This window comes from Pongo pygmaeus, chromosome 1 (assembly GCF_028885625.2).
Source record: "Pongo pygmaeus isolate AG05252 chromosome 1, NHGRI_mPonPyg2-v2.0_pri, whole genome shotgun sequence".
In the NCBI taxonomy this organism is placed as follows: domain Eukaryota; kingdom Metazoa; phylum Chordata; class Mammalia; order Primates; family Hominidae; genus Pongo; species Pongo pygmaeus.
The window spans coordinates 121,332,017-121,358,316 of record NC_072373.2 but is presented as its reverse complement, the minus strand read 5'-3'; the positions used below and the strand labels follow the sequence as shown (position 1 = coordinate 121,358,316).

At 38.4% G+C, this 26,300-nt stretch overlaps 1 protein-coding gene across 2 annotated transcripts in view; it reads right to left on the bottom strand.

Annotated features, from left to right (window-relative positions):
* Nucleotides 1–26,300, bottom strand: part of LOC129012667 (mitochondrial adenyl nucleotide antiporter SLC25A24-like) — a 75,872-nt gene that overhangs the window by 27,462 nt on the left and 22,110 nt on the right. Inside the window, exon 5 of one of the 2 annotated variants that reach the window (XM_054448591.1) lies at nt 523–681. The exons of the other annotated variant lie outside the window; for it this stretch is intronic. Within the exon in view, the coding sequence (XP_054304566.1) occupies nt 523–681 (159 nt within the window). The remainder of the gene's footprint in view (nt 1–522; nt 682–26,300) is intronic. 2 annotated transcript variants of the gene reach the window in all.

The following is a 26,300-nucleotide window of genomic DNA, read 5'->3' as shown; positions in this document are numbered from 1 at the left end:
ACTTTAATTGTGGATTCTACTTATGATAATTAACACATTAAGCCATGCACTATTTTATAACTACTGTTGACAATCCATTATTCAATGAAATAAATGTAATTAAACAAAATAAAATAATAGGCTCTAAACAACTCATTTTCTGCCTCTTGGAAATATTTTTAGTAATTAAATGGTAGAATAGAACCATGCTATTATGTTGGTGCCAGGGTTAGAGATAACCAATACAAAGTCTAATGGTATCTTCTCATTTCTTTCACAAATTTAGTTCCACTTTTGAAAAAAATTCTAATAGAGTGGTTCTATTATAATTTAAAATAAAAATTAACTTGAATACACAGTAGCTTCTTTAAGAAAATTAAATCTTTTAATATTGAAAATTAGCATTTACATTTTCAGGAAAATGTAAAATTTTAATGAGAAGTAGTATGTGAGAAAACATTTTTTTAAAACCTTTTTTGAAAGCTGCCAAAGACTTTTCAAGTTACTTTAACTCTTAAAGGGTAGGTAAGGCGAGCAATAAACCTGCATCATGACTTTCAAGCGGTCTAAAGGTGCCGTGCATGTCCGTGCAACCGCACTAGCTATTCCTGCTGACACCAAACGCTTCCACCAATCTCCAGACTGCTTTTCTTGTTCGGTAAATTCATCTGGAATAGCTATACTCTCTCCTATATCAATTAACTGATAAATAGGAAGAATTATTAGACAATAAAGAAAAGTGTAAACACTTGATACATTATAAGGGTAGCTTTCTACAAGGAGCAAAGATAACTTTTTACAAGGACCAAAAATCCAAAGATTTTTTCATGCCACTTCCTGTTACTGAAGATCAACAATTTTCTTAGCACCTGTACTACATCAAATGATTTTTAATAATGCATTAACATATAGATTTAATGTAAAATCAATTAAATTAGAGCAATTATTAATTTAAAATTCTCAAACTATTTAGTTAATCTGTTCTCTGAAAAATGTAAACCCTGAGTACAGGGATTACATCCCAGCCACTCATCACAATGTCTGCCACATACTAGGCAAGGAATAAATAATAAATATTCCTTGCTTTATTTCAAATTCTCTCAAACTCCTTTAATCACTTAAACCTAAGTCAAAATTCAAGAGTAGCATCTTATATGATTTGATTAAATTTCTTTATTATTGGCATTGGCTCCTTCTTCAAACGTCAGTTTCCTTTTTAAAAGTCTATACTCCAACCACTTTTGCATTTTACTTTATTTTCAATTATCATAGTTGCTTATGACAAGACGATCGAATTTTTCTAAATGTTGAGGCAATGTGGTTTAGTGCAGAAGTTAGTTTCTGCCCTCTAGGAATTTACAGAGTAATAAAAGAGATAGGAAAGGAAAAAAAGCAATTATAATACAGAGAAAATAAGTACAATAACAAGGGTAGCAAATAAAGGTGTCTTAAGAAGACAGTACAGAGGCTGGAGGCAAAGCAAGAGGCAGAAGACTCTACCCGTCATCCCCCTGCAAGGACACCAATTCAACAATTATCTACCCAAATAAAACACCCTCATAAGAACTAAAAATCAGATGAGCCCTCATAGTACCTGATTTTAGCTTTGTATCACTGAAAGAGGCAGTGAAGAGATAGAACAAACAGCCTTAAATCGCTGGCACCATCCCTACTACAGCCTCCCAACAGTGGTGGCAAGGTACAGGGAGTGTCTCTGGGCACTGGGGGAGGGAGAGCACAGCAATTGTGAGGCATTAAACTCAGTGCTGTCCTGTTAAAGAAGAAAGGAAAAGTGAACTGAACTCGGCGGACACCTACCCATGGAGGGAATAAGATGTATGTGTGTGCATGTGTGTGTGTGTGTGTGTGTGTGTGTATGTGTGCATATGTGTTTTTGAGACAGGGTCTCACTCTGTTGCCCAGGCTGGAGTGCAGTGGTGTGATCATGGCTGACTGCAGCCTCGATCTCCCTGGGCTCAGGTGATCCTTCCACTTCAGCCTCCCAAGTAGCTGGGACCACAGGCATGTGCCACAATGACTGGCTAATTTTTGTATTTTAGTAGAGATGGGGTTTCACCATGTTGCCCAGGCTGGTGTCAAACTCCTGGACTCAAGCAATCCTCCCATCTTGGGCTCCCAAAGTGCTGGGATTACAGGTGTAAGCAACTATGCCCAGCCAGAGGGAGCATTTAAACCAGCCCTAGCCAGAGGAGAACTGTTAATACCAATGGTACAAACTTGAGTTCCCACAAACCTTACCACCATAGGCCAAGCTGCACTGGGTCTCTAAGTAAACTGGAAATGCAATGTAGACCATAAGGACTTCAATTGCTAGGTGAATCCTAGTGCTGAACTGGGCCCAGAGACAGGACTAGCGGGACTCAAGACCTACTCAGACAGTAGCTGAGGTGGCTAAGGGAGGGCTGACATCAACCAACCCCTAACCCCAGGCTGCACATCTTATGGCACCAAAAGAGACCCCTTCCTTCCACCTGGGAAGAGGAGAGGGAAGAGTGGGGAGGACTTTATCCTGCATCTAGAATACTAGCTCAGCCACAGGAAGATAGGGCACCACTCAGAGTTTCAAGGCTCCTGTTCCAGGCCCTACCTCCTGGATGACATTTCTAGACACACCCTTGGCCAGAAGGGAATATGTTGCCTTGAAGGGTGGGACTCAGTCCTGGCAGCATTCATCACATGCTAATTGAAGAACCCCTAGGCCCTGAATAACCAGTAGTGATACCCAAGAACTATGTCAAGAGCCTTAGGTGAGCCTATGAGACTTCAGGTGAGACTTAGTATATTACAAGCTGTGGTGGGTACAAGGCAAAACTCCTTCTGCTTAAAAAAAGCATAGGGAAAAGTAAAGGAAACTTAGGCACTGGCATGGCCACAGTGGGGGAAGGGGGTAGAGCACCAAATGGGCTCTTTAGGCCCCTGATTCCAAGACTTGACTCTTGGATGGCATTTCTGGACCTGCTGTGGACCAGAGCTGACCTGAAAGATCAGGCAGCATTCACCACAAGTGGACTTAAGAGACCTTGGGCCTTAAGAGAAAATTGGCAGTAGTCTGGCAGTATCCCAGTATTCCCCATGGCCTGTAGTGGTGGTGGCCTTTGGAAAGGGGAGGGAAGAGTGGGAAAGACTGTATCTTGTGGTTTCACTGCTTTAGGTGGCTCAAAACAGAAAAGAGACTTTGTTAGTTTGGGGAAAAGTAAAGGAAGAGAAGAAGAGTCTCTTCCTGGTAATCCAGAGAATTCTCCTGGATCTTGTCCAAGACCATTAAGGCAGTACCTCTATGAGTGTGCAAGAACCACAGGGTTACTGGGTTTTGGGTGCCCTCTAAAACAGATACAGCTTAGATCACAACACTCAAGTTCTTTCAAATAACTGGAAAGTCTTCCCAAGAAGAACAGGTATAAACCAGCCTAGACAGTGAAGTCTATAATGAAAACCTAACTTTTCAATGCTGAGACACCAAAGAACATCTACTGGCATCAACACCATTCAGAAAAACATAACTTCACCAAATGAACTAAATAAGGCACCAGAGACCAATCCGGGAGAAACAGACATGTGACCTTTCAGACACAGATTTCACAATAATTTTCAGGAAACTCAAAGAAATTCAAGATAACACAGGGAAGGAATTCAGAATTCTATCAGATGAATTTAACAAAGAGATTAAAATAATTAAAATGAATCAAGAAGAAATTCTGGAGCTAAAAAATGCAACTGGCATACTGAAGAATGGATCAGAGTCTTTTAATAGCAGAATTGGTCAAGCCGAAGAATTAGTGAGCTTGAAGACAGGCTATTTGAAAACAAAAAGAAGAAACAAAACGAAAAAAAAAAGAAAAAACAATGGAGCATGCCTATAGAATCTAGAAAAACAGCCTCAAATGGGCAAATCTGAGTTATTGGCCTTAAAAGAGGAGATAGAGACAGAGATAGGAATAGAAAGTTTATTCAAAGCAATAATATCAGAGAACTTCTCAAACATAAAGATATCAATATCCATGTACAAGAAGGTTCTAGAACACCAAGCAGATTTAACCCAAAGAAAATTACCTCAAGGCATTTAATGATCAAAATCCCAAAGATCAAGGATAAAGATCCTAAAAGCAGCAAGAGAAAAGAAACAAATACTGTACAATGAAGCTCCAATATGTCTGGCAGCAGACTTTTCAGTGAAAATCTTACAGGCCAGTAGAGAGTGGCATGACATTTTTGTTTGTTTGTTTTTTTGAGATGGAGTCTTGCTCTGTTGCCCAGGCTGGAGTGCAGTGGCGTGATCTCAGCTCACTGCAAGCTCTGCCTCCCGGGTTCGCACCATTCTCCTGCCTCAGCCTCCTGAGTAGCTGCGACTACAGGTGCCCAGAGAGTGGCATGACATGTTTAAAGTGCTGAAAGAAAATAACTTTTACCCTAGAATAGTATATATAGCAAAAATGTCCTTCAAACATGAAGGAGAAATACTTTCCCAGACAAACAAAAAGCTAAAGGATCATCAATACCAGACCTGTTCTACACGAAAGGATAAAAGGAGTACTCCGGTCAGAAAGAAAAGGACATTAATAAGCAATCAAATCATCCGAAGGTACAAAACTAACTGGTAGTAGTAAGCGCACAGAAAAACACAGAATGGTATGACACTGTAATTGTGGTGTGTAAACTATTCTTATCTTTAGAAAAACTAAATCATTAACCAATCAAAAATAACTACAACTTTACAAGTCATAGACAATACAATAAGACATAAAGAGAAACAAAAAAAGTTAAAAAGTTGAGGCATGAAGTTAAAGTATAGAGTTGTATTAGTTTTCCTTTTGCATATTTGTTTATGTAAACTGTTAAGTTCTTATCAGGTTAAAATAGTGGGTTATAAAATAATATTTTCAAGTCTCATGGTAACCTCAAACATAAAAACAGAATAGATACATAAAAAAATTAAAACCAAGAAACTAAATCATATTACTAGAAGAAATAACCTTCACTAAAGATAGGAAGTAAAGAAAGAAGGATGAGAAGATCACAAAACAACCAGAAAACAAATAACAAAATAGCAGGAGTAACTCCTTACTTATCAATAATAACATTGAATGTAAATGGACTAAACTCTCCAATCAAAAGACATAGAGTGGCTGAATGGATGAAAACACAAGACCCATTAATCTGTTGCCCACAAGAAACACACTTCGCCTATAAAGACACACATAGACTGAAAATAAAGGGATGGAAAAAGACATTCCATGCCAATGGAAACCAAAAAAAGAGCAGAAGTAGCTATACTTATATCAGACAAAATAGACTTCAAGTCAAAAGCTGTAAGACACAAAAAATGTCATTATAATGATAAAGGCATCAATTCAGTAAAAGGATATAACAATTGTATATATAAATATATGCACCCAACACTGGAGCACCCATATATATATAAAGCAAATATTATTAGAGCTAAAGAGAGAGAAAGGCCCCAATACAATAATAGCTAGACTTCAACATCCCACTTTCTCATTGGACAGATCTTCCAGACTGAAAATCAATAAAGAGGCACTGCTCTCATGAAAAAAAAGAGAGGGTGAGTAAATAAAGCACCTTCAACTGAAACATCCAGGTACACACATTGAGATTCATCAAGAAAACAACTGAACACATGGAGAATGAAGAAAAGCAAGGCAAGATGACCATCCACCCAGGAGTGACATGGAGCCAATGGAGCCTCTCCTGCCCATGAAAGTGGCGAGTGAATGCGTGACCCTGAGAACCCATGCTTCTCTCACAGATCTTTGCAACGCTTGGGTCAGGAGATCCCCTCATGAACTCACTCCAACAGAGCTTGCAGTCTGACACACTGAGCTACATGGAGTCTTGGCAAAGCAGCTGCTGAGGCATACACAGAGCCACAGAAACTTCAGATACCCCAGCTTCCTGGTGAACGCAGCTGCAACTCCAGCAAAGTGGGAGGTTGGACCCCTCTACATACCCCTAGGAAAGGGACTGAATCTACGGGGCTGAGCAGCAAAGGTCTGCAGGTCCTGCTTCCAAGGCACCTCACAGGATAAGACACACTAGCTTAGAACTCCAGCCCGCCACCAGTAGCAGTGTTATATTTCCCTGACATGGATCTCCCAGATGGAGGGGTGGGCCACGATCTTTGCTGTTTTGCAGGCTTAGCCATTGTTGCCTTCAATGCAGCTACCCTAGAAAAAGTGGCCAAACTGCTACTTTTTACATGGATACCTAACCCCACTTTTCCTAATTGAGTGGGACCTCCTGACTGGAGTCACCAGCTACCCTCACCTGTATTTTCCAGCTGGCAGTGGTTCCCTGCCTCCCTGGGATGGAACTCACAAGCAGACAGACCACCATCTTTGCTGTTTCACAGCCTATGCTGTTGTTACCTTCAGGCTCTAGGAAATCTGAAGTGACTAGTGACTGGAGCAGGTCCCCCAGCATGGTGCAGCAGCTCTGTGGAGAAGCAGCCAGATCGCTTTTACATGAGGGTCCTGGATACCACTTCTCTTCACTGGGCAGAAACTCCTGACGGAGGTCTCTAACAACCTCCACTGGTGTTTTCCAGCCAGCAATAGTTTCAAACTGCCCTGAGATGGAGCTCCCAGAGGAACGGATGCACTCCCATCCTTGCTGTTTCTCAGCCTTAGCCATTGCTGCCTTTGGGATTTAGAGAGTCCAAAGAGACTAGAGACTAGAATGGAGCCCCATCACAGCACAACTCCTCATAAAAAGCAACCAGACTGTTTATTCACATGGGTCCCCAATCTTGTTCCTCCTCACTAAGCAGGACCTCCCAACCAAGATATCTATCCACCCCGCTGGTGTTTTCCAGCTGACAGCAGTTTCAAAAGTCTGTGGGACAGAACTCCCAGAGGGAAGGCTGGGCTGCCATCTTTGCTGTTTTGCAGGCTTCACTGTTGATACCTTCAGCTGCTGAAAAATCTGAGGTGGTTATGGACTGGAGTGAACCCCCAAAAGACTGCAGCAGCCCTAGGAAAAAGTGGCCAAACTCTTTATTATGTGGGTCCCCAATCCTCTACCTCCTCACTAGACAGGTCCTCCCAGACTGGGTCTCTAACCACCCCTGCTGGGTCTATCAAGCCAGTGGCAGCTATGCAACTCACTGAGACAAAGCTCCCAGTGAGAGGAGTTGGATGCCATCTTTGCTGTCTCCAGGCCCTGGAGAGTCCAGAGGAGCCATGGCGTGGTTTGGACCCCTAGCACAGAGCACTCATCTGAAAGAAAGGTGGCCAGACTTTTCTCCATGCAGGTCCCAGTCCTCACTTTTACTCACTGGACAGGGGCACCCGACCTGGGATTCCAGAACAATCCCCCTGCCTCCACCTGACCACTTCAATCAGTGGCAGCCCAGCAGTTAAAGGAACACCCACACACAGACACACAGAGATGGGGAAAAAAACAATGCAAGAACTCCGGCAACTCAAATGGCCAGAGTATCTTATGTCCTCCAAATCACTGCACTAGTTTTCCAACAGGCATTCTTAACCAGGAAAAACTGACTGAAATGACAGAAATAGAATTTGGACTATAGATAAAAATTATTGACATTCAGGAGAATGGCAAAACCCAGTCCAAAAACACAATAGAAACAATAGAGGAGCTGACAAATAAAATAGCAAGGAAAAAAAAACCCTAATTGACTTCATAGAGCTGAAAAACACACTACAAGAATTTTGCAATGCAATCACAAGTATTAACAGCAGAATAGACTAACTAGAGGAAAGAATCTCAAAAGGTGAACACTGGCTCTCTGAAATAAGACAGACAAAAATAAAGAAAAAAGAACAAAAAGGAACAAACAAAACCTCTGAAAAATATGGAATTTTACAAAGAGGCCAAATCTATGAATCACTGGCATCCCTGAAAGAGAAGGAGAGAAAGCAGCAACTTGGAAAACATATTTCAGGATATCATATATGAACACTTACCCAACCTCACTAGAGAGTCCAAAGTTCAAATCCAGGAAATGCAGAGAACCCCTACAAGATACTACACAAAAGATCATCCCCAAAACACATAATCATCAGATTTTCCAAGGTCAAAATGAAAGGCAAAATGTTATAAAGGCAGCTAGAAAAAAGGGCAGGTTGCCTACAAATGGAAAACCCCATCAGGCTAACAGCAGACCTCTCAGCAGAAACCCTACAATCCAGAAGAAATTAGGGGCCCATATTTACCATTCTTTAAAAAAAAAAAAAAAACCTTCAACCAAAAATTTCATATCTAGCTACATTTAGCCTCATAAGTGAAGAAGAAAAAAGATCCTTCCCAGACAAGCAAATGCTGAGAGAATTCATTACCACCAGACTTGCCTTACAAGTGCTTCTAAAAATCACACAAAATATAGAAAGGAAAGATGATTACCACTGAAATACCCAAACCAGACACTACAAAGCAACCACACAAACAAGTCTGCATAACAACCACCTAACAATGTGATGACAGGATCAAATCCCCACATGTCAATACTAAATGTAAATCAGCAATACTTGAATGTAAATGGGCTAAATGTCCCAATTAAAACACACAGAATAGCAAACTGGATAAAAGAGAAAGACCTAATGTTATGCTATCTTCAGGAGATCCATCTCACATGGCATGAGATCCATCTCACACCAAGAGGTTCAAAATAAAGTGATGAAGGAAAATCTATCAAGCAAATGGAAATCAAAAAAAGCAGGGGTTACAATCTTAATTTCAGACAAAACAGACTTTAAATCAATAAAGATAAAAAAATACAAGAACATTACATAATGGAAAAGGGTTCAGTTCAACAAGAAGATCTAATTATACTAAATATATGTGCATCTGACACAGGAGCACCCAGGTTCATAAAGCAAGTTCTTAGAGACCTATGAAGAGACTTAGACTCCCACATAATAATAGTGGGAGACCTCAACACTTCACTGACAGTGTTAGACAGATAATCAAGGCAGAAAATTAACAAAGATACTCAGCACCTGAACTCAGCAATTGACCAAAAGGACTTAACAGACATCTACAGAATGCTCCATCAAAAAACAACAGAATATATATTTTTCTCATTGCCTCATGGTACGTACTCTAAAATCGACCACACAATTGGACATAAAACAATCCTCAGGAAATGTTTAAAAAACCAAAATTATACCATCCACACTCTCAGATCTCAGGCTACAGAACAATAAAAATAGAATATGAAGAAAATTGCTCAATCCCATACATTTACATGGAAATTAAATAACCTGCCCTTGAATGACTTTTGGGAAAATAATGAAATTAAGGCAGAAATCAAGAAGTTCTCTGAAACTGATGGGAACAAAGATACAACATACCAGAATCTCTGCAACATAGCTAAGGCAGTGTTAAGAGGGAAATTTACAGCATTAAATGCCCATACCAAAAAGTTACAAAGATCTCAAATTAACCACCTAACATCACAACTAGAAGAAATAGAGAAGCAAGAGCAAACTAACCCCAAAGTTAGCAGAAGACAAGAAACAACCAAAATCAGAGCTGAACTGAAAGAGACTGAGACACAAAAAAACATACAAAAAATCAACAAATCCAGGTGTTGGATTTTTGAAAAAATTACTGAAATAGATAGACCACTAGTCAGTCTAATAAAGAAGAAGAGAGAAGACCCAAATAAACACAATTAGAAATTACCAAGGGGATGTTACCACTGACTCCACAGAAATACAAACAACCATGAGAGACTACTGCAAACACCTCTACGCACACAAACTAGAAACCTAGAAGAGATGGATAAATTCCAGGACAGATATACATGCTCAAGACTGAACCAGGAAGAAATGGATTCCCTGAACAGGCTAATAACAAGTTCTGAAACTGAAACTTGAAATCATTAATACATAGCTTTCCAACCCCCAGCTGCCCAAAAAAGCCTAGGACCAGAAGGATTCACAGTCAAATTCTCCCAGATGTACAAAGAAGAGCTGGTACTATCCTTACTGAAACTTTTCCAAAAAATTGAGAAAGAGGGATTCCTCCTGAACTCATTCTAGGAAGGCAGCATCTTCCCAATACCAAAACCTGGCGGAGACACAATAATAAAAGAAAACATCAGGCCAATAACCTTGATGAAAACGATGCAAAAATCCTCAACAAAATACTTGCAAATGGCCAGGCACAGTGGCTCATGCCTGTAATTCCAGCATTTGGGGAGGCCAAGGTAAGCAAGTCACTTGAGCTCAAGAGTTTGAAACCAACCTGGATAACATGGCAAAACCCCATCTCTACCCACTCACCCCCTCAAAAAAATATAAAAACTTAGCCAGGTACAGTGGCACACACCTATGGTCCAAGGTACTCAGGAGGCTGAGGCAGGAAAATTGCTTGAGCCCAGGAGGACAAGGCTTCAGTGAGCCAAGATCATACCACTGCACTCCAGCCTGGGTGACAGAGTGAGACTCTGTCTCTAAAACTATATATATATTTGCAAACTGAATCCAGCAGCACATCAAAAAGCTAATCCACCGTGATCAAGTAAGCTTTATCCCTGGGACGCAAGGTTGGTTCAATATATTCAAATCCATAAATATGATTCATCATATAAACAGAACTAAACACAAAAACCACATGATTATCTCAATAGATGCAGCAAAGGCATTTGACAAAATCCACCATCGTTTCATGTTAAAAACTCTCAATAAACTAGGTATAGAAGAAACGTACTTTAAAATACAAAGTATTGCACTTGTACAAAGAAGAGCTGGTATCATTCCTGCTAAAATGATAAGAGCCACCTATGACAAACCTACAGCCAACATCATACTGAATGGGCAAAATCTAGAACCATAGTCCTTGAAAACTGACACAAGACAAAGATACCCTCCCTCGCCACTCCTATTCAACATTGTATTGGAAATCCTGGCCAGAGCAATGAGGCAAGAGAAAGAAATTAAGGGCTTCCAAATAGGAAGAGGGGAAGTCAAACTATCCCTGTTTGCAGATGACATGATTCTATATATAAAAAACCCAAAAGTCTCAGCCTAAAAGCTCCTTGAGCTGATAAACAACTTTGGCAAAGTTTTAGGATACAGAATAAATGTACAAAAATCACTAGCATTTCTGTACCCCAACAGCATCCAAACCAATAGTGGAATCAGTAATGCAATGCCATTCTCAACTGCCACAAAAAGAACAAATACCTAGGAATATAGCTAACCAGGGAGGTGAAAGATCTCTACAATTAGACTGCTCAAAGAAATGAGACAACACAAACAAATGGAAAAACATTCATGCTCATGGATAGGAAGAATCAATCTTGTTAAAATGGCTATACTGCCCAAAGCAATTTATAGATTCAATGCTATTCAATCAAACTACCAATGACATTCTTCACAGAACTAGAGAAAAACTATTTTAAAATTCATATGGAACCAAAAAAGAGCCTACATAGCCAAGACAATCCTAAGCAAAAAGAACAAAGCTGGAGGCGTCACATTGCCCAACTTCAAACTATGCTACTGGGCTCTTGTAACCAAACAGCAAGACACTGGTACAAAAACAGACATATAGACCAAGGGAACAGAATAGAGAGCCCAGAACTAAGGATACACACCTACAACTATCCTGATCTTTGAAAAAGTTGACAAAAACAAGCAATGAGGAAAGGACTCCCTATTCAATAGATGGTGCTGGGATAACTGGCTAGCCATGTGCAGAAGATTGAAACTGGATCCCTTCTTTGCACCGTATACAAAAATCAACTTGAGATGAATTAAAGATTTTAAAAGTAAAACATAAAACTATAAAAATCCTGGAAGATAGCCTAAGAAATACCACTCTGGATACAGGAATGGGCAAAGATTTCATGATAAAGACACCAAAAGCAATCGCAACAGAAGCAAAAATTGACAAATGGGATCTAACTAAACTAAAGAGCTTTAGCACAGCGAAAGAAACTATCAACAAAGTAAACAGACAACCTACAGAATGGGAAAAAGTATTTGCAAACTATACATCTGACAAAGGTCTAATATCCATCATCTATGAGGAATTTAAACAAATTTACAAGAAAAAAAAACATATAACTTCATTAAAAGGTGGACAAAGGACATGAACAGGCACTTTTCAAAAGAAGACATACACATGGCCAACAAGCATATGAAAAAATGTTCAATATCAATAATATGGTTTGGCAGTGTCCCTACCCAAATGTCAACTTGAATTGTATATCCCAGAATTCCCATGTGTTCTGGAAGAGACCCAGGTGGTGGTAATTGAATCATGGGGGCTGGTCTTTCCTGTGCTATTCTTGTGATATTGAATAAGTCTCACAAGATCTGATGGGTTTATCAGGGGTTTCCACTTTTGCTTCTTCCTCATTTTCTCTTGCCACTGCCATGTAAGAAGTGCCTTTCGCCTCCCACCATGATTCTGAGGCCTCTCCAGCCATGTGGAACTGTAAATCCAATTAAACCTCTTTTTCTTCTCAGTCTTGGGTATGTCTTTATCAGCAGTGTGAAAAAGCACTAATACAATAAATTGGTACCAGTAGAGTGGGGCATTGCTGAAAATATACCTAAAAATGTGGAAATGACTTTGGAACTGGGTAACAGGCAGAAATTGGAACAGTTTGGAGGGCTCAGAAGAAGATAAGAAAATATGGGGAAGTTTGGAACTTCCTATAGACTTGTTGAATGGCTTTGCCCAAAATGCTGATAGTGATATGGACAATAAGGTCCAGGCTGAGGTAATCTCAGATAGAGATGAAGAACTTGTTGGGAACTGGAGTAAAGGTGACTCTTGTTATGTATTAGCAAAAAGACTGGAGGCATTGTGCCCCTGCACTAGAGATTTCTGGAACTTTGAACTTGAGAGAGATGATTTAGGGTATCTGATGGAAGAAATTTCTAAGCAGCAAAGCATTCAAGAGGTGACTTGGGTGCTGTTAAAGGCATTCAGCTTTATAAGGGAAGCAGCGCATAAAAGTTTGAAAAATTTGCAGCCTGACTATGTGATAGAAAAGAAAACCTCATTTTCTGGGGAGAAATTCAAGCCAGCTGCAGAAATTTGCATAAGTAGCAAGGAGCCTAATGTTAATCCCCAAGACCATGGGAAAAATGTCTGCAGGCCATGGCAGAAACATTCACAGCAGCCTGTCCCATCACAGGCCTGGAGGCCCAGAAGGAAAAACTGGCTTCCTGGGCCAGGCCCAGGGTCCCCATGCTGCATGCAGCCTAGAGACTTAGTGCCCTGTGTCCCAGCTGCTCCAGCCATGATTGAAATGGGCCAATACACAGCTCAGGCTGTGGCTTCAGGTGGAAGCCCCAAGCCTTGGCAGCTTCCATGTGGTGTTGAGCCTGCGGGTACACAGAAGTCAAGAACTGAGGTTTGGGAACTTCTACCTAGATTTCAGAAGATGTATCGAAACGCCTGGATGCCCAGGCAAAAGTTTGCTGCAGGGGCAGAGCCCTCACGGAGAACCTCTGCTAGGGCACTGTAGGAGGGAAATGTGGGGTTGGAGCCCCTAAACAGAGTCCCTACTAAGGCACTGCCTAGTGGAGCTGTGAGAAGAGAGCTAATGTCCTCCAGACCCCAGAATGGTGGATGCACTGACAGCTTGCACTGTGTGCCTGCGAAAGCCATAGACACTCAACGCCAGCCCATGAAAGCAGCTGGGAAGGAAGTTATATCCTGCAGAGCCACAGGGGCTGAGCTGCCCAAGACCATGGGAACCCACCTTTTACATCAGCATGACCTGGATGTGAGACCTGGAGTCAAAGAAGATCATTTTGGAGTTTTAAAATTTGACTGCCTCACTGGATTTTGGACTTACATGGGCCCTGTAACCCATTTGCTTTGGTCAATTTCTCTGATTTGGAACAGCTGTATTTACGCAATACCTGTACCTCCACTGTAACCAGGAAGTAATTAGTTTGCTTTTGATGTTACAGGCTCATAGGCGGAAGGGACTTGCCTTTTCTCAGATGAGACTTTGGACTGTGGACTTGTGGGTTAATGCTAAAATGTTAAGATTTGGGGGGACTATTGAGAAGGCATGATTGGTTTTGAAATGTGAGGACATGAGATTTGGAGGCACCAGGGGCAGAATGATATGGTTTGGCTGTTTCTCTACCCAAATCTCAATTTGAATTGTATCTCCCAGAATTTCTATGTGTTGTGGGAGGGACCTTGGGGGAGGTAATTGAATCATGGGGGCTGGTCCTTCCCGTGCTATTCTCATGATAGTGAATAAGTCTCACAAGATTTGATGGGTTTATTAAGGGTTTTTGCTTTTGCTTCTTCCTCATTTTGTCTTGCCACCACCATGTAAGAAGTGTCTTTCACCTCCTGCCATGATTCTGAGGCCTCCCCAGCCATGTAGAACTGCAAGTCCAATTAAACCTTTTTCTTCCCAGTCTCAGGTATGTCTTTATCAGCAGTGTGAAAATGGACTAATACAATCACTGACCATTAGAGAAATGAAAATCAAAATCATAATGAGATGCCATCTCACATCAGTCAGAATGGCTATAATGAAAAACAAAAAAAATAACAGATGCTGGTGAGGTTGTGGAGAAGAGAGAATGCTTATACACTGCTGGTGGGAATGTAAATTAGTTCAACCATTGTGGAAAGCAGTGTGGCAATTCCTCAAAGAACTTAAAACAGAACTACCATTCAACTCAGCAATCCCTTTACTGGGTATATGCCCAGAAGAATATAAATCATTCTAAGACACATGCACATGTATGTTCACTGCAGCACTATGCACTATAGCAAAGACATGGAAACAACCTAAATGCCCATCAAGGGCAGATTGGATAAAGAAAATGTGGTACATATACATCATGGAATACTATGCAGCCCTAAAAAAGAACAAAATCATGTTCTTTGCAGAAATATGATGGAGCTGGAGGCCAATATCCTTAGCAAACTAATGCAGGAAAAGAAAACTAAATACCTCATGTTCTCACTTATAAATGGGAGCTAAACAATAAGAACCAGTGGGCACTAATGGGACAATAGACACTGGAGCCTACTTGAGGAAGGAGAGAGGAGAGTGAGAGAAGGAAAAATAACTATTGGGTACTATCTTAGAACCTGGGTCACAATATGGTCTCTACACCGTACCCCCATGACAATAGTTTGCCTATATTTAAAAACCTGCACATGTACCCCTGAACCTAAAATAAAATTTTAAAAAAAGAAATCCATAACTCCTGTAAAAAGAAAGACCACAAACTGAACCTCTACTACATTATCTATTAGAATTAATAGATAGACAAATCAAGAATTTAAATGCACATAATAAATATAATAAATATTCTCCAAAATATTGGAGCTATACTGCATATTATTCACAAAATGCAGGCATTAAGGTATAAAGAAGAACCAAGTAGAAATATTAGACATGAAATATATAATAATAAAACCTACTGATGGAATAAATAGCCGAATGACTACAGCCAAACAATGGTCAAGTAAAGGAACTCTCCCAGAAAACATCAGGCAGGAAGAAAGGCACACAGATTAGAAATGAAAAGGTAAGAGACTGAAGATAGAACAAGAAAGGTTAACTTCTATGTAAGTCTTTAAAAAGTAGAAAAAATAAATGTCAAGAAAATATAAGAATAATAACCAAGAATTTTCCAGAATTGGAGAGAGATGAAGCACCTCATATTGGAAGGGCTCAGAGAACGTATCTGAGAAAAGCTTACCTAAATGTATTATATACATTATATATATAAACTATATATATATATAGTTTTGTTTTTGTTGTTGTTGTTGTTTTGTTTTCATTTTTTTTGAGACAAGGTCTCACTCCCATCACCTAGGCTGGAGTGCAGTGGCACTGTCATCGCTCACTTCAGCATTGACTTCCCTGGCTCAGATGATTCTCCCACTTCACCCTTCTGACCCTCCTGACCACCAGGCCTGGGTAATTTTTGTATTTTTTTGATGGGGTTGGGGTTTCGGCATGCTGCTCAGGCTGGCCTCCAACTCCTGAGCCCAAGAGATCTGCCCACCTTGGCCTCCCAAAGTGCTGGTATTACAGGTGTGAGCCACCACTCCTCACCATCCAAATGCATTGTAGTGAAATTTTAAAACATCAAAGACAAGGAGAGAAAAAGTTTTTTAAGTGTTCTGAGATAAAGAACAAATCAGCTGACCCTTGAACAACATAGGTTTGAACTATGTAGGTCCACTTATACAAAGATTTTTTGCAATAAATACAGTTGGCCCTCTGTATCTGCGGGTTCGTGTCTACAACCAAACAGACTGAAACTACAGTATTCATAAGATGTGCAATTTGCTAATACCAAAGGCTGACTTTTCATATACCAGGTTCTACCAAGGCAACTTCGGGACTAGAGTATGCACGGATTTTGGTATTGACAGCAGGCGTTGGGGTGGAGAGTGGGATCCTGGAACCATTGCCCGTGGATACTTAGGGACTACTGTACAAATAAGAATCCAATTGAGGTCATATGATGTAAGAAGGCAATGCAGTAGTATTTTCAAACCAATCAATTAAAGAAACTTTTAATCTAGAATTTTAAACAAAAATATCACTTAAAAGCAAACATACAAGAACAGTATCTATTGAATATCTCAGCAGACTTAGCGCCCAAAGACCCTCTTTGAAAACACTCTTGGAAGAGGCACTCCAGCAAAGAGAGAAATAAACCCAGAAGAACATTAGAAGATAAATGAGAAGTAAGGATAAATAAAGTAAGCTAAAATTTATTATTTTTTAAAAAAGGCAAATATACACACCATACACATGCAACTATATCCAGTAAAATCCACTAAAATTCTAGATAATACCAAGGAAATATGGGTTATGGCAAAAAACAAATGGAAGTAAGAGTATATTGAAGTACACCTATATTGTTTAAGAGAAGATACAGATTGAACTTGAGAAGAAAAACCATCATGAGAGACTGTTAAAAGGAACAACTAATCAAAAAGATATAAAATTCATGAACATATATACACGTTAACCACATAGCCTCAAAATATTTTCAGCAACAACCAGTGGAACTATAGGAAGAAATAAATTAGCAACTATACTTGCTAATTTTAAAATATTCTTCTCAGAATTTTATAGATCAAACAGAATAAAATTATAATGCATATAAATAATAAGGTTTAGCTTAATTGATTTATATAGAAATTTACACCCAACAAGCAAAAAATATACATTATTTTTTAGGACACATGCATAGAACATATTTTTTAAAACTGACCATTTAATAGGAAACAAAGGAAGCCACAATAAATTCCCAGGAATCTATATCATACCCTCTATAATTCCTGACTATATTTCAATATCATACATAACAAAAGGATATCTTTAAAAGAAAACCCTTGGCCAGAAAATTATGCACACACATAAAATAAAGATATTACCTAATTAATCCTAGGATTAAAGAGGAAATCTCAGGGAGAAGTTGTAAAATGAATGGTGCCTGAATGACAATAAAAACACTATATATCAAAACATATATGGTATCAGTTGGACCTAGGAAGGAAAAACTCATAGAATACAGGTACTAGTAGTTTGAAAAAAAGATAAAATACATCCTTCAGAAAACATGAAATGGTGAAAACATGGAAGCACTCTGTATTAGTCAGGGATCTCCAGAAAGACTGAACCAATAGGATGGATGGATAGATAGACAGACAGACAGACAGACAGATAAATAGAGAGATAGAGAGATAGTTTATTACAGGAATTCATTCATTGGGCTCATGCAATTATGGAGGCTGAGAAGTCCAAGACTGAGGGGACACATCTGTGAGAGCCTGCTTGCTGATGGGGACTTTCTGCAAATTACCATTCTTGTAGGTCAAAAATAGTTGGATGTCAGAAATTTCCTATAGTTCAACTAATAGATAGTTATCATTATTCTCATTTTACTGAAGAAATTGAAGCACAGAGGGATTCAATAACTTGCCCAAGTTACACAGACAATCATTGTCAGTGTTATAATTTGAGCCTAGGAAGTGTAGTTTCAGAGTCTGTCTCTTAACCAGCATGCTATACTGCACTGCTTTGTGGAAATTATCTCCATGGATGCAAAAAAGGCATTTAATAAATCTCATCATCAATTTATCATTAAAAAATATGTATCTGACTGAAAGTAAAGAGCAGTTGCCCAGGGATAGGTGGAAGAGTAGAGATTAACTGTAAACAAGTAACAGGAATTTTTGGGATAATGGAAATGTTCTAAAAATGGATTATGGTGATTGTTGTACTATTCTCTTAATTTACTAAAATAATTGAATTTATTTGCACTCTTAAAATGGGTGAATTTTATGTTATATAAATATGTTTAAATAATTATATTTTAAAAATTCTGAAAACTTCCTTAGTTTGCTAATAATTATAAGAACAACAACATAGTAAGCATCATATTTAATAGAAGAAATTTTAGAAGCATTTAAAAAAATTCTTCATGAATAAGAAACAATGATTGCCATCCCTGCTACTATCTAACACAGTACTGAAGATTCTAGCCAAAGATATAAGCTAAAAAGAATTTTTTTCATATGGGAACTAAAATAAAAGAAATAATATTGTTATTAAAAGAATATGGTCATAAACAAGGAAAAACAAAAGTATTAGGTGGCAAATTGTTATAATAAATAAGAGAGTTCAGCAAAGTACCAGATAGAAGATCAACTTACAAAAAGGAGTTTCTCAAAGCAGAAATAATCAGGTGGAAAATTTAATAGGAAAGAAGATACATTCACAAAAGTGGCAAAATCTATACAGCATCTAAGATTTAACCTAACAAAGAGTACAGAAGACCATTTCAGGAAAAAAAATGTAACACTCTGTTAAATAATATAACAAGAAATCTGAATAGAGATAATTTGATCATGTTTGTGGATAGAGTAACTTAAAATTATGAAGATACCTGTTTTACCCAAATTATTCTATAAATTCACTGCTGCAATGGACTGAATGTTTGTGTACTGCTTCACCGTCAATTCAAATGTTGAAACTCTCATCCCAGTGTGATGGTATTTGGAGGTGGGGCCTTTGAAAAATAATTACATCAGAAGCCTTCATAAGAAGCCAGACAGCTAGCTAGCTCCCTTTCCATACTGTATGAGGATGGCAAGAAGATGGCTCTCTGTCAGCCAGGAAAAGGGCATTCCCCAAGAACCCAACCATGCTGGCAACCTGATCTAGGACTTCCAGCTTTCAGAACTCTGAAAAATAAATGCCTGAACTTTAAGTAGCCCAGTACATATAGCAGCATGAACTGGCTAAGACAGAAATTGGTACTGAGAAATGAGGCACTGCAATAACAAGTACATGAAAATATGGAAGCAGTCTTGGAAGTGGGTAATGGGTAGAGGCTGCAAGAATTGTGAAGTACATGCTAGAAAATGTCAATGTTGCCATGATGGGATTTTAAAGGCAATTGTGATTATGGCTCAGAAATAAAAGAGGAGAGCTGCACAGAAAGCTTCTGTCTTCTTAAGACAGTATATAATTATGAATCATGTTAGTAGAAATATGGATGGTAGAGGCCATTCATGATAAAGCCTCAAATGGAAATGATGAAACATGTTATTAGAAACTAGAGGAAAGCCCATCCTTGTTATAAAGTGGTAAAAAACTTGGCTGAACTGTGTTTATGTTCTAGTGTTTTGTGGAATGTAGAACTTGTAAGTGGTGAAACTGGATACTTAGTGGAGGAAATTTCTAGGCAAAGTGTTGAAGGAGTGGCTTACTTCTTCCCGATCACTTATAGAAAAAGGTAAGAAGAGAGAAATAAGTTGAAGATGGAATCATTAAACAAAAAGGAACCAGAACTTAAATATTTGAAAAATTCTGAACTGTTAATGTTACAAAAAAATTTTTAAAAAGCATGTTCAGAAGAGAACACTAAGGGTGTGGTGAACTAACCACTTGAAAAGGAGATTCGTGTAAGTGTGAACCATGGACTTAATCAGCCATCTCAACAGAAACCAGGAACAGAGATGGGGCAATTCTAGCAGAAATGCCAGCTGAGACTACAGGAAAGAGAGAAAATAGGATACAATTAAGGAAGACCATCAGACTTCTTAGAACTTCAGGACTACAGGACTCAACCACTGAGCAGCAAACATGCACTATCCAAAACAAGAGAAGGACCCCAAAGGAGATTCAGAAATCCACAGAGCTGCCACTCCCACCATCAGCCCAGAGTGCCACGGGCTGAGCCAGAGAATGGGGCTGCCTCCACCTCAGTTTCAAAGGGTGGAACCAACACGCAGCAGAGCCATGGGGCAGGGCTGTTGGGACCCACTGGGACACCACCCCCACTGGGCAGAGGTATAAAAGAGGAACCATTGCCACCATGAGTCCAGAGAGTAGAACATCAAAATGATTATTCTTGAGCCTTAAGATCTCACAGAGCTTGCCTTGTTATTAACTTGCCTAGGATCCATTTTTCCTTTCCTTCTTTCCTCTTTCTCCCTTTTGGAATGGGAATGTCTCTCCCATTCCTGTATATTTTGGAAGCACATAACTTGCTTACTTTCACAGGTTCACAGCTGGAGAGGAATTTGCTTCAGGATGAATTGTACTTCAATTCTTACCCACATCCAATTTATGTGATATTTAGATGAGACTTTGTACTTCAGACTTTTAAAGTTAATGCCGGAACAAGTTAAGTATTTGGGGGCTGTTGGAATGGAATGGATTTATTTTGCATGTGAGAAGAACATGAATTTGGGGGAACCAGGGGCAGAATGCAATGAATGAAATGTATGTCTCCAAATTCATATATTGGAATCCTAATCGAAATGTGATGATATTTGGAGTTGTGGCCTTTGGGAGATAATTAGGTCATGAGAGTGGATCCATCATAATTGGAATTAGTGCCCTTAAAAGATGACACCAGAGGGCTAGCTAGCTCTCTTTCCACTATGTGAGGGAATAGAAAGAAGACAGCCCTCTGTACACTAGGAAAAGTGCACTCACCAAGAACCTTACTATATCAGCACCCTGATCTCAAATTTCTAACTTCCAGAACTGTGAGAAATAAATGTTTGTTGTTTAAATCACCTAGACCATGGTAATTTGTTATAGCGGCCCAAACCAAGACAAACGTAATCGCAATCAAGTTTCTAAAAATATACAGTTGAAATTAAGAAAATCAAAAATTCAGTTGAAATTAAGAAAATCTAAAATCTAAAATAAAAGTTCTTCTTTAAAAAAAAAAAAACTAGGCTAATTTTGATAAGAAAGATCCTTTCCCCATTGCTTGTTTTTGTCAGGTTGCTGAAGATCAGATGGTTGTAGATGTGTGGTGTTATTTCTGAGGCCTCTGTTCTGTTCCATTGGTCTATATATCTGTTTTGCTATCAGTACCATGCTGTTTTAATTAGTGTAGCCTTGTAGTGTAGTTTGAAGTCATGTAGTGTGAGGACTCCAGCTTTGTTCTTTTTGCTTAGAATTGTCTTGGCTATACAGGCTCTTTTTTGGTTCCATATGACCTTTAAAGTAGTTTTTTCTAGTTTGGTGAAGAAAGTCAATGGTAGCTTGATGGGAATAGCATTGAATCTATAAATTACTTTGGGCAGTATGGCCATTTTCATATTGATTCTTCCTATCCATGAGCATGGAATGTTTTTCCATTCATTTGTGTCCTCTCTTATTCCCTTCAGCAGTGGTTTGTAGTTCTCCTTGAAGAGGTCCTTCATGTTCCTTATAAGTTGTATTCCTAGGAATTTTATTTTCTTTGTAGCAATTGTGAATTGGAGTTCACTCATAATTTGGCTCTCTGTCTGTCTATTACTGGTGTATAGGAATGCTTGTGATGTTTCCACATTGAATTTGTATCCTGAGATTTTGCTGAAGTTGCTTATCAGCTTAAGGAGTTTTGGGGCTGAGACGATGGAGTTTTCTAAATATACAATCATGTCATCTGCAAACAGAGACAATTTGACTTCCCCTCTTCCTATTTGAATACCTCTTATTTCTTTCTCTTGCCTGATTGCCCTGGCCAGAACTTCCAATACTATGTTGAATAGGAGTGGTGAGAGAGGGCATCCTTGTCTTGTGCTGGTTTTCAAAGGGAATGCTTCCAGCTTATGCCCATTGAGTATAATAATGGCTATGGGTTTGAAATAAATAGCTCTTATTATTTTGAGATATGCTCCATCAATATTTAGTTTATTAAGAGGTTTTAGCATGATGGGGTGTTGAATTTTATTGAAGGCCTTTTCTGCATCTATTGAGATAATCATGTGGTTTTTGTCATTGGTTCTGTTTATGTGATGGATTACATTTATTGATTTCTGTATGTTAAACCAGCCTTGCATCCCAAGGATGAAGCCGACTTGATTGTGGTGGATAAGCTTTTTGATGTGCTGCTGGATTTGGTTTGCCAGTATTTTATTGAGGATTTTCACATCAATGTTCATCAAAGACATTGGCCTGAAATTTTCTTTTTTGTTGTGTGTCTGCCAGGTTTTGGTAACAGGATGATGCTGGCCTCATAAAATGAGTTAGGGAGGATTCTGTCTCTTTCTATTGTTTGGAATAGTTTCAGAAGGAATGGTACCAGCTCCTCTTTGTACCTCTGGTAGAATTTGGCTGTAAATCTGTCTGGTCCTGGGCTTTTTCTGGTTGGTAGGCTATTAATTACTGCCTCAATTTCAGAACTTGTTATTGGTCTATTCAGGGATTCGACTTCTTCCTGGTTTAGTCTTGGGAGGGTGTGTGCGTCCAGGAATTTAACCATTTCTTCTAGATTTTCTAGTTCATTTGCATAGAGGTGTTTATAGCATTCTCTGATGACAGTTTGTATTTCTGTGGGGTCCGTGGTGATATCCCCTTTATCACTCTTTATTGTGTCTATTTGATTGTTCTCTCTTTTCTTCTTTATTAGTCTGGCTACTATTCTATCTATTTTGTTAATCTTTTCAAAAAAACAGCTCCTGGATTCATTGATTTTTTGAAGAGTTTTTTGTGTCTCTATCTCCTTCAGTTCTGCTCTGATCTTAATCATTTCTTCTCTTCTGCTAGCTTTTGAATTTGTTTGCTCTTGCTTCTTTAGGATCCCATATTTAATAAATGCTGCTGGAAAAACTGGCTAACCATATGCAGAAAACTCCAACTGTTACACCTTATACAAAAATTAACTCAAGATGGATTAAGGACTTAAACGTAAAACCTAAAATCATAAAAACCCTAGAAGAAAACCTAGGTAATACCATTCAGGACATAGGAATGAGCCAAGACTTTATGACTGAAACACTAAAAGCAATGGCAACAAAAGCCTAAATTTACAAATGGGATCTCATTAAACTAAAGATCTTCTGCTCAGCAAAAGAAATTATCATCAGAGTGAGCAGGCAACCTACAGAATAGGAGAAAACTTTTGAAATCTATCCATCTGACAAAGGTCTAATATCCAGAATCTACAAGGAACTTAAACAAATTTACAAGGAAAAAACAACCATATCAAAAACTGGGCAAAGAATATAAACAGACACTTCTCAAAATAAGACATTTATGCAGCCAACAAAGATATGAAAACAAGCTCATCCTCACTGATCATTAGAGAAATGCAAATCAAAACCACAATGAGATAGCATCTCACGCCAGTTAGAATGGCAATCATTAAAAAATCAGAAAAAAACATGCTGGAGAGGATGTGGAGAAATAGGAACGCTTTTACACTGTTGGTGAGACTGTAAATTAGTTCAACCATTGCAGAAGACAGTGTGGAGATTCCTCAAGGATCTAGAAGCAGAAATACCATTTGACACATCAATCTCATTACTGGGTATATACCCATGCACACGTATGTTTATTGCAGCATGGTTCACAATAGCAAAGATTTGGAATCAACCCAAATGCCCATCAATGATAGACTGGATAAAGAAAATGTGGCACATATACACCATGGAATACTATGCAGCCATAAAAAATAATCAGTTCATGTCCTTTGCAGGGACATAGATGAATCTGGAAACCATCATTCTCAGCAAACTAACACAGGAACAGAAAACCAATCACCACATGTTTTCACTCATAAGTGGAAGCTGAACAATGAGAACACATGAACACAGGGAGGGAAACATCACACACCAGGGCCTGTCAGGGGGTGGGGGGCAAGGGGAGGGAGAGCATTAGGACAAATACCTAATGCATGCAGGGCTTAAAACCCAGGTAGTGGGTTGATGGGTGCAGCAAACCACCATGGCACATGTATACCTATGTAACAAACCTGCACATTCTGCACATGTATCCCAGAAATTGAAGTATAATAAATAAATAAATAAATAAATAAATAAAACGAATAAATTTTTTTTAAGATAAGAAAAATCAATGAGGGAAGGGGGACAAAGAGGAAGTATTTACTTTACCAGGTCAGTATTATACTACACAACCATAGTCATAAAGACAGTTCAATATTGGCATTAAAAAAGAAAACAATGAAACGGAAAAGGAAGCTCAAGAAAATATCCAAGTATTTATGGAAGCTTGATGTGTGAGAAAGGTGGCATCACAAATGAATGTGAAAAGAATTGAATGTGAAAAGAATTCAATGTTTAGTAGGGTATACTGGGAAAATTCCCTCTACATATAAAAATAATAAAATCAGAGCCCTGCTTTTAATCATATAGAAATGTGAACTAACAGATGCATTAAAGGCCTAAATGTAAAAGCAGAAACCATAGAACTAATAGAAGATATAGAACATCTTTGTGACCAAGAGGTAGGAAAGTACTTCTTAATAAGATACCAGAATTGTAAATCATTCATATTTTGTGGATTTACTTACCAAAAATCAAAGATTTCTGTTCAACCAGGAATATCATGGACAAAACAAAGAAACAACAAATGGCATACTAGAAAAAACATGTGCAAGTCAAAGTACAACAAAGATTACTATCTAGGATAAATATGTAACTCTTATGAAACATTAGGGACATGATAGAAAATCCATAAAAAACTAGATAAAGCATATAAACAGACAATTCATAGAAAAGAACATGTGAATATCTAATATTCCTATGAAAAGATGTTCAAAATGTACTAGGAATCAAGGAAATGCATGTTAAAACAATGAAATTCTACTTTATACCCAACAGAACAGCAAATACTATAAAACTGAATAATACCTAGTAATAATACATAAAGAAATGGGAACCTTCATACGTTGCTGGCAGGAGTGTGAATTGCTACAGCTAGCCATTCTGGAAAAAAAATACGGCAATATTTCATGAAATTAAAACAAAATTGAAACTGGATACCTTAGTAGTTGTAAAATGTACAAATGCATATTCCCTATGACAGAAAACTGTGTGAAATTCTCTAAGGTACATAAAACGAAAGCATTTTTTATGGGTGAAGTTGGAGAAAAAACGATGTCCATTTCTTGGGGAATAGACAAGAAAGAAGTGATAAGTGCATACTATGAGTATGTTAGGAGCAATAAATTAGATAAGAATACAACATCAAGGACAAATCATAAAGTCAGAAATCAGATGTGGTCTCTAGCACAATACTAGCTATACAAATCAAAAACACATGTGTGAAACAATACTACATGCTCCCTAAGAATATGTAAATATATAAATATCCAAGAACACAGATAAAACATATTAGATAAAATAAGTGCCTATTGTAACAACTAACATTTATTGAACACTTATGTCTTAGCCCTGTTTTAAATATACTAACTAATGTACTAATTTAATTCTCAAAACGTTTATCATTTTTATCCCCACTGTATAACTGAGGAAAATGCTGCACAGAGAGGTTGATAGAGCAAGTGGGTGGTAGATATGGAATTCAAGCCTAGGCAGTCCAGAGCCTGTGCTCTTTGCTTCCCCTACGTTCTCTGTGGAGAGGAGGTAAAAACTCAGGAGGGTAAATGAGAATAGTATGCCATGAATAAATAATTAACCCCCACACCTGAGATCTGCTAAAGGAAACAAAGTCTTCAATTACAAGATCTCCTTGTTACAACTCCAAGTCAAGTGCTTATATAAAATGAGCAGGCAGATTATTAAATATTTGACCCTTTCTGGTTCTAAAATTTTCAAATCCTAATATTTGACTTTACGTTTTCTATGATAGAAGACCCAATCAGATACAGCATATCTGTGAAAAAAGAAAAATATATTATTTTTCACTTTTCTAGGGCAATCTAAATACTATGTCATAGAAATTAATTCTTAACACAAAGTAGGCACTTTCAGCAGGTAGATTATGATTTTAAGTTCTAGACTTTGGCAAACAAAGAAACTGGTTGCTCTGTTTATACACACAATACTAATACCACTAGCTAAATTAGCAGAACATT